We start from the raw sequence: 9532 nt of genomic DNA, 5'->3' as shown, positions 1-9532 counted from the left end.
TACTCACCAGCAAATTGGTTTCTGTGATCAACACCTAAGTGCACATATAGGAATAACATTTATTGGGTGTCAGGCAGATGGGTGGGGGAGGAGGGGATGGGTATATACATACATAATGAGTCTGATGCGCACTATCTGGGGGATGCACATGCTTGAAGCTCTGACTCTAGGTAGGGCGGGGGGGTGGGGAAGGGGAGGAAGGCAACACACGTAACCTAAACATTTGTACCCCAATAATATGCTGAAAAAACCCAAAAGAGTCAGGAGTCTTGCTATGTTGCCCAGGATGGATGTGAGCTCCTGGGTTCAATAGATCCTCCTGCCTCAGTGTCCTGAGTACCAGGGACTACAAGCACATACCACTATGCTAGTCCTTCATTTGACAGAACACTTGAGTATATACCATTACCCTTAAATAAAGTGATGAATTTCTTTTCTTAGCTGTACTACTGAAACATTCACTTGTCACTTAAAGGGCAATTAAAAAAATTTTTATTTTCATTTAAATTTTTTATTGATATACTGAAAGATATTTAAAACTGAAGATTTATTAAATTTTGCATCTAGAAAGGTTTTATGAGAAGTGATGAAGATTTAATATAGTTTAATAGACATAATCAAGGATAGCCATTTATTGAAAGGACCAATAATTGAAAACCACTTTTAACATAGAATTTTTATGGTCTTTTACATTAAGAAGCTTTGATTACAACTGTTGGTGGGAGTGTAAATAGGAGCAACATATTTTCAAAAACAATTTGTTCCTAAATTGTAAAGTTTAACATTTTCATTCTCTACTATCCAGTAATGTCCCTCCCAAGTATATATATTCTAGAGAAACTTGTATATGTGCACCAAGAGAGAGCACAAAGATAATTCATAAAATCATTGATCATTATAGCAAAAAATTGGAAATTCAAACATCCACAGAAGGAAGATGAATACATAAATTATGGAACAGTCACACAATAAATATTATATAGCAGTAAAAATAATTGAACTACAGCTATATATAACAATATGGGAGGATCTGGAAATATAATAGTGAAAAAACAAGTACCAGAGGAATATATACAGTAAGATACCATTTTTATAAAGCTCAAAACTAAATGAAACTAAATATATGTTATTTAAGGATTCAGACATGTGATGAAGTTATTTTTTAAAAAGACAAGGGGATGATAAAACATAACATTCAGGATACTGAACTACCTGTGGAGGATAGGCAGGAAGGTGGGTTAGGGAAAGAACTCTTAGGCTGGTATAAAAATACTGGTCACAGTCTAGTTTTTTGGTTAGGTAGTAGATTCATGGGTGTACTACTTGTGATTGTTGTGCTTAATAACAATACTTGCATGCGCTCATTTATATGTATTATTTAAAAGGTTATATATACATATAGATATATGTTGATAAAATATTAGTAAAAGAGTTCTACTCAATATCCAGTACATATTTGTATGCAGATGGCAGGAATAATTTAAGAATACAAATCAAACTGGTCATTGGGAAATTTTAAAATGTGCAGAGAATTTTTATATGTATAAGTTTCATTTAAAATTTACTTCAGGGCATTTATTATCATATTCATCATTCAGAGGCTCAGTTGATAAATCACTTTACATTTGATTTTTATAACTTAATATGAGGCAGAGGTGGCAAAAACAAAAATAGATGAGGACATCATAAAACAACATACTAGAAAATAGATTTATTGGTTATCAAACTCTGTTTTAAAGATTTCTTAAACCTAAGAGCTACAACTCTGAACATTTTTTGAGAATAAATTACTTTTAAAAGCTATATACTTCGTTTTTTAAATATACTTGTAAGGCTGACATGAGCTGTCATAATTGCATAGAAAATGATAATTACCTGAAAACTATTTTTGCACTATTGTTGCGTCTTTTGAAAACCTAGGATTGCTATTAACTCTTTGTTCATTACCATGACACTTGTAATGGCAAAGTATTTGTATAATGCACACTTTATATTGTCTCTTTCCTCCCTGTGAAATTCAGACATTATTTTACTTTGGTGATAGAGCTTTTAGGCTATTACATAGAGGATAGTTTACTTGCACTTACTTGTCTTCTGCCCCACGGGTAATCTCAATGGGTAAGGTAAATACTCATGGTGCAGTGCTTGTCCCAAAGGCCAAAATCAGAATTGTGGATAAGAACCCATGTATACATTTTGAGACTTCTGTAATAGTGATCTAGTGAAATGTTGGTAGAGAAATATAAAAATTAGATGAATCATCTCAGTGTTACTGGGAAATAAATGTTACAGTAGTGAACTGGTGATCAGAAGAACTGACTTTCAGTTTCCAACTTTTTATTTGTTGAATTGTGATATTCATTTAACATCTTTGTGCCTCATTTTCCTCATATTTATAAACAGATATTATAGCTACTCTATCTTCCTCAGAGGATTGTTATGAGAATGGAAATAAATTGCTATACATGAAAAATATTTGTAATCTCAAACAATATGCAAATGTTAGTTTGTCACTAGAAGAAGGGCTTTTTAATTTCCCTAATATATTAAAATTCACAGTGAACTATACCAAAAGCTTATTTAGGCATTTTTGAAATTGCCATGTAAACTACATGAATTTCTTAACAGAAATAGGAAAATGCCTATAGGGTCTGCTTGAAAAATTATTTCATTGATTTTTCACTCAGATGAACTACTTAGATGTAAATGTCAAAGGATATTTCCACAGAATCTGGAGGATATTTAGATTTATTAATTAATTCATCAAGTCAAGCCTTGCTATTTAACCTCTAGGGAGACCAGTATGGTAATCTCTCTTCTTAGGTATGGGGGAAACAGAAGTCATGTCTCTCATGAGTGTCTCTTCTATTGTCATCAAAATAGGAACATAGAGGACAAGTTGTATGGGCCTCTGGGTTTGTAATTCCACTGCTACTGCAGGGCCTAGTTTGATATGTAGTTTTGTAATCTTTATCAGCTTAGCTGCAAGTTGCTTTTGGCATACAGAAACAGATTCACATACAGAATGACTGACAATGCTCCCCAAAGCAATTTGCCAATTTACAGTAGAAATATAAACTTATCTTCACAATAACACCAAGTAATTTGCATTACTTTTTTTTTTTTTTGCATTACTTTTCTTTGTAGTTCTTAAAGGCTTTTGAATTCATTATCTAATTTTGGAACCTCTTGACTATTGAACAAAATGACTGAATTGATTTTAAAGTGTTTTCTCTATTTACCAGGTGGAAAAATACCTAAAAGTGCAAAGCAAAACAGGAAATTATATCCTAGTTGTCAAAAATAACATACTAGCAACAGTTCCTCATACTTCCCTTTTATCTTTTCTGTGCATATTTGTATTATTGAGATCATAGTGTATATGTCATTTAAATGTTAAGTTTTCATTTTTTTCTGGTTATGATGGAAAAGTCTATGCCTTTTGTAGAAACTTTGGGAAAGTTGTGGAAAATAGACAAAAATCTAAGGCAGAAAATGAAAACTACATATAATCTACTGTAGTTAACCACTGTGAACACTTCGGTGTATTTCCTTCCAGTACTTCTTTTTATTTATTTTTTAAAAAGTAATCGGGATCATACCAAGGCGGAGTGCTAAAGGGGTACAGACACTGTCTTTGCTGGGATCAGGCAGCTTCTAGTCTCCAGTCCAGAGGGCTGGAAAAAGCAGATCAGCACTCTTCTTCCTGGACAGGGGTGGCAAAAGTGAATATTTTTCTTTAAAGCTCACTTGTTTCCCTATTTTAGGCTGACTTGTACATTGTTTTTTTCTTGTACCAATACCCATCTTTAAGGCCCACCGACACCTGTGCACCTTTCAAATTATCCTTCACGGCTCCTGGGGGCCCGCACTGTGCTCTGTGGCAGTCCCCTGTGCTTATGGAATGTCTCGCGTCCCTGCTGCACCTCCTCGCGCCACGACCTAGAGGGTGGTACGAGGCAGCTGCTTCGGAGCTTTGAGGGCCCCGTCAAACCTGAATGGCAGAGTCAGAGCCCCTGCCCCGAGGCAGGGTCAGGAACCCCCACCCCCAGAAGCTTCGTGACTCCCTGTGGAAAGGTGGCGACCAGAGAAGTCCTTCGTGGCTGCTGAGTCCCCTGCTCCACGGGGTACGGCTGCTGTCAGAGAGGGAGGTCCTTCCTCACCCCGCCCGAGCGCACTTCCATGGGGCTCCGATTCCCCCCATTCTGCTGTTCTCTGACGGGTAAAGGCTGCTAGGCCCCGGGCTGGCTCTCCGCCTCTCGGGAGATCCCGGCAGGCCTCAGTTGCTGAACGCAGAGGCGACGGCCGGCTCGCAAAGCGAGCTGGGAGAAGTGCGTCCCTTCTCGCTTGCCTTATGCCTGGCGAAGCGGGGACTGCACTACCGTGCAGCCTCCTGAAGGGGAGAACGCTCACGTGCGGCTCTCTGCTTCCCAGTGAGCAGCAGTGGCTCCCAAGAAACAAACGCTAAGACTACCCGGGTCAGTAGGACATTGTCCTGCGAGGCCAGACAGGGGGCAGGAACGACCTTCCGCAAGAGCTAGGCGGAGGACCCGCCTCTTCCCTCCCCCTCGGTTCACCTGGACGGCCCCGAGCTGGAAGCGCGCGCCAGCTGCTGCCGAACTTCCCTCAACCTCTGACAGTTCGGAGGGAGCACCTCGGGGTGCCCAGTCCAGGCTCAAGGGGCGGGACGGGGCGGGGCGAACGCGCAAGGGGCGGGGCGGGAGCGAGCCAGGACGAGAGGTAGCGCGCTAGCGAAGCCGAGCCGAGCTGAGCCGAGCCCAGCCGAGCCGAGCCGAGCCGGGAGGTGCCAGGGAGAGGCAGGCAGAGCCCGGCCGGCCGCCTGCGGCTCAGCGCCGATTGTGCCTCGTCGCCAGGCTCCGCGTACCCCCGCCTCTGTGTAGGCTCCCGCGAAACTTTTATTCTCTGGGGTTCCCCGGGGTGAGTGAAGGAATTGGAGCGCTCGGCCGTGTCTGCGCTCCCCTGCAGCGGCGACCGAGGGGACGTAAATCCCTCGCCCGCCGGGCTCTCGAACCCTGCGCCTCCTCACCTGCTGATCGCTCCTCGGAGCCGTGAGGGGTCACGCCCGGAGGGGAGGCGCGGGCGCCGGCGCCCCCGAACTCTCCCGCTCACTGCGGTGGACCCGCCCGGCAGAACTTTAACTTGATTCCCCTCGCTCAACCCGCGGTTGCTGCTGCGGTGGCTGCTGCTGCTGGTGCCGCCGCCGCTGCCGCCGCCGCCACCGCGGCGATTTCACAAAGGGGCTCGAGGAAGAGAGGCGAGGCGGCGCGGGCGGCGGGGACGGGCCTCTGGGCCGCTGAGGCGGGGAGACAAAAGGGAAACTGCCTCTGCTCGCGCTGCCGGTTCGGAGCAGCCCTCTCGTCCGCCTCCCGCGCGGCCCGGTGAGTTTCCTCCCCCAGCCCCGGGCGCTGCTCCGCCTCCCTCCCCGCGGGCTGTCCCCGCAGTGCTCCGGGACCCGGCGAGCCTTCGGGGCGCGCGTCGCTGCCTGTCGTTGGGGCTCTAGCGATAATAAATGATAGAGGATACAATGACTTTGCTGTCTCTGCTGGGTCGCATCATGCGCTACTTCTTGCTGAGACCCGAGACGCTTTTCCTGCTGTGCATCAGCTTGGCGCTTTGGAGTTACTTCTTCCACACCGACGAGGTGAAGACCATCGTCAAGTCCAGCCGGGATGCCGTGAAGATGGTGAAGGGCAAGGTAGCCGAGATCATGCAGAATGATCGACTCGGGGGGCTTGATGTGCTGGAGGCAGAATTTTCCAAGACCTGGGAGTTCAAGAGCCACAACGTGGCCGTGTACTCCATCCAGGGCCGGAGAGACCACATGGAGGACCGGTTCGAAGTTCTCACAGATCTGGCCAACAAGACACACCCGTCCATCTTTGGGATCTTCGACGGGCACGGGGGAGAGGTAGGACTTACCCATGGAGCACTCTCTCTCTCTTTTCCTCTCTCTCTCTCTCTCTTTCTCTCTGTGTGTGCCTGTGTGTGTGTGTAAACAACAGGACAGGGTGTGCGCCGCGGGGTAGGACCTGGGTGCGAGGGGCGTGGTGATGACCTAGTGCCCAGCCAGATAAATGCGGCTCAAGTTAGCAAAAGCACCGCTGGATCCAGACGTCTTGGGGTTGAGGGTGCATTTTAGCGGAGGGAGAGTTATCCACAACATATTTCGTGTCTCTTATTAAGAGGTCCCCAAGGCCAGAACCCAGCAAATGACTATGCTGTTTAGCGGGGGAGAATTAATGATATCTCCAGTGAACTCTGGTCCCGTGCCTCGGTGCCCCCGTTCTAGGGTTTGAGGCTGAACTCGGGACAAAGAAGGAAGACAGTATCTTTTACGCTCGGTTAGGGAAAGAGATTAAGGCTACAGAGCAGAGTGGGGTTCAGTGAGAGTTTAAGGAAGCTGTGACAACACCTCCCCATCGCTTTTGCTGTAGGGAGGAATCCTAAGGGCAGCTCTGCACTTCCTCCCAACTTACATCAACTTTACAAATGCAATCGGGCCACTTGACAGGAGCACCTCGCTGGCAGCCTGTTTTTAGTCGGATTTCAGCACGGGACCGAGATGCCCCTGGCCTTTGCAGAGGTGGCAGTGCCCGGAGAGGAGGCGGTTCCCCGACCTCACCCTTGCGCCCTGGCAGGCGTGGGGGTGCAGACGTCTCTCTGCTTCTAGATTCCTTTGTGGTTCGTCTGGGAGCAAGAGATGGGGCTAGAGGTTGGTTCAGGCCCCTCTTCCACTTTTATGGCACCCGGCTTGCGTGCTGGGGCCCAGGTTTACTGGAGGTTAGGCGATGGTTGGATATGATCCTTGCCCGCTGGCCCAGGTGAAGTGAGTGGTAAATGTGGCTCCAGCGCCAGGCTCCAAAAAGCACCAGGCTAGTCACACCATCTCTCTCAATTAGGCACTTTGTAACGGAGTTTCCTTGCTGCATACTCTGTTTTTTTTTCTTTTGTCAGCATACTTTTCTTATTCTTACCCCTCTTCCTTTATTTCATTCCTCCTCCCCCTATTCAACTCCCCACCTCAGTTCCCTTCTCTGCCCTCTGTTCTCTGGGTGGGCTGTAGGGAATTACAGGGAATGTCATTCTCTTTCAAGCATTTGCTTGTTCTTTGGCCTTTGTTTTGGGTGAACTTTGAGAAAGCTTTCAATTGAGTATCTTATCTTCATTCTCCACCCACCACTCTGCTGATCTTTCCAAGATACTTACTGTCTACCTGCCTGGTAGAACCACTTTGCCAAGAATGACAAACTTAGTAGGAAAACTTATTTATTTAGTAGAACTGAAATCAGTTTTTCCTATTTTCCATCCACCCTGACCTGTTTGTATTTTGTCTTTCAGAATGAAAGTTTCTCACTGGTTGTAATTTTGGAACCTTTTGGGTAGTGTGGGGTTCCTCCCCCTTTGGTCACAGAGTAGGTGATAGATGTGAAGTTAATTGAGGGAAGAAATGCTGCATACTTGGGTCAAAACATACTTGAACGATAAGGTTGCCAGTATAATGACTGATTTGTTTTCTTGGCTTAAATCAGAATGTCTGTTTTTTCATTTTATGTATCTAGACTCAGGATAAAGAAAGCTGTGATTTCTTCAATTGTCAATAATTTAATAAGCATATATTATTATATATTTTTATATTAAAAATTATTGGCTGCTGATAATCTGCTTTTGATCTTAGAAAGCAAGGTTTTACTTTTAAAGGTCTGGTTGTAATATTAATGTTGTGACACTTTTGGTTGCAGTTGTCCAAGTGTGATATATTGGCATGTTTTGAGTTTTCACATGCAAGTGATTTTTACATTTTTTTAAGTTGATATTTTAATACCTAAAAGTTGCAGACCCAAATAGGTTTCAGGTTGAAAAATTTCCAGTACTATCTTGTGGTAAATGTACCATCCAGAAAATGGACATGATAAATGCTTTTATTTTACTAAAAATATTTTACATGTACCTGGCTTTTCATTACATTTTTTATAATAAATGAAAAGATGATCATTGTTAGCCAAACCATGAAATGCTTTTCATTGTGCCTTAAACTGAAAAGCATGGTGTTTACAAAATAATTTATATTATTAGAATCTTTAAAAATAGAATAATTGTTCTCTCTGTAACTTCCTACCATGTTTAGCCAGTTCATTCATTTTGGCTTTGCTTTAAGGAAAAATAAAGGAAGTTCTATAAAAGGAGTTATTTAGTAGTTATTGGGAGTGTGATTATAACAAATGATATTAGGTAATTTCTCTCTTAGTTTTCTTTATATATCATTCAGAGGAAATCCCACCATCTAATTCTTGTCTTTTGTGTTGTTTAGTTCCTTTAACATTCACCAGAGGAGGGTGCCACTGTTTGATTTTGGTATAGATGACTGTTATCTCCTTCCAGAAAAGAGAAAGCTTTTTCTGAACTTTCTATTATTTTTATATATCCTGTTTCTGGAGTGGTACAGAAGACAAATGAGAAATTTAATTTTATTTCAAAATTAATATAGTGATGGCTGGAGAAGTTGTGACCTTCTCAAGGCTGCATGGCTAGTTTTTGAGGCCTTTAGTTTGTTGATCTTTATGTTAAGCCACTGAACAAATTGGCTTGAATATATACCCAGATAGATAGCACGCTGCAGATATAAGAGTGAGTGAGACACAACTCTCATCCTCAAAAAGTTTCAGTCTAGTGAGAGAGACAGACTCCTATACCAAAAAATACAGTCATAGTGTGCTTAGGATATTATGGGAACACAGAGTAGGGGCTTTTAAATCAGACTGGGAGGAGAGAGGCCCAAGGAAAACATGTTGAACGCATTGTTTACTGCAAGATTAAAAGCATAGGCTTTGACTTGGGATCTGGCTTTGAGTATATGCTCTGCCTTACACTATACTGTGATCTTGGGCAATTTACTTAAGCAGCTTTATCTGGGACTTTCTTATCTAAAAAACAGGGATAATAAAGCATGTAAGATGTACCCTCATCAATTGTATTATACCCTATCTAGAGAAGTTTTTAATGGAGAGAAGGATATGGAAGAAGAAAGCTCAGGAACCAAGAAGTCTCCAGTGTTCAGGATCCAAGGGACAGAGACTTTACCTGTGAGAGGGACAACTTTGGTCACTAGAAGGATGTATATTGGTTAAGGATAATTTATTAGGTATCCCCCAAACTCTCTATCTCTTTTTGTTCTAATTTCTGGTGAACTTCTGATTACTAATTCACAATTCTAGGTATCTGGACATTGAGAAAACAACATCTTGGCTTCAGGGGCAAATTTTCTTATTAGTGAAAAGGAATATTCTCTATGATTAATTAATAAATTGATATTTTGAGTTATAATTCAGCCTCTTTTGAGTTTGATTAGCGTGAATGTGTTCTCTTGAGCTTATTCAATTGCAGATTCTTTGAAAAAGATGTCTTTGGGCTTATTATACCGAGGAACAGACTCTGGATGGCTGTGATTTCTTCTAGATGGATGAGGTCTTAAAAGGCCTTATCTCAGCCTTATAGGCCGGCTTCCTCACTTGAT

The 9532-nt window shown here is 43.1% G+C and overlaps 1 protein-coding gene across 1 annotated transcript in view; it reads left to right on the top strand.

The window, feature by feature from the left end:
- The first annotated feature begins 4207 nt into the window (after window positions 1-4207).
- PPM1L (protein phosphatase, Mg2+/Mn2+ dependent 1L) overlaps window positions 4208-9532 on the top strand; it is a 280128-nt gene continuing 274803 nt past the window's right edge. Inside the window, exon 1 of the mRNA XM_012782771.3 lies at window positions 4208-5929. Coding sequence (XP_012638225.1) covers window positions 5531-5929 — 399 coding nt within the window. The 5' untranslated portion in view covers window positions 4208-5530. The remainder of the gene's footprint in view (window positions 5930-9532) is intronic.

This window comes from Microcebus murinus, chromosome 1 (assembly GCF_040939455.1).
Source record: "Microcebus murinus isolate Inina chromosome 1, M.murinus_Inina_mat1.0, whole genome shotgun sequence".
Lineage (NCBI taxonomy): Eukaryota > Metazoa > Chordata > Mammalia > Primates > Cheirogaleidae > Microcebus > Microcebus murinus.
The sequence above is the reverse complement of the archived record's forward strand: the minus strand, read 5'-3'. Positions and strand labels throughout refer to the sequence as shown.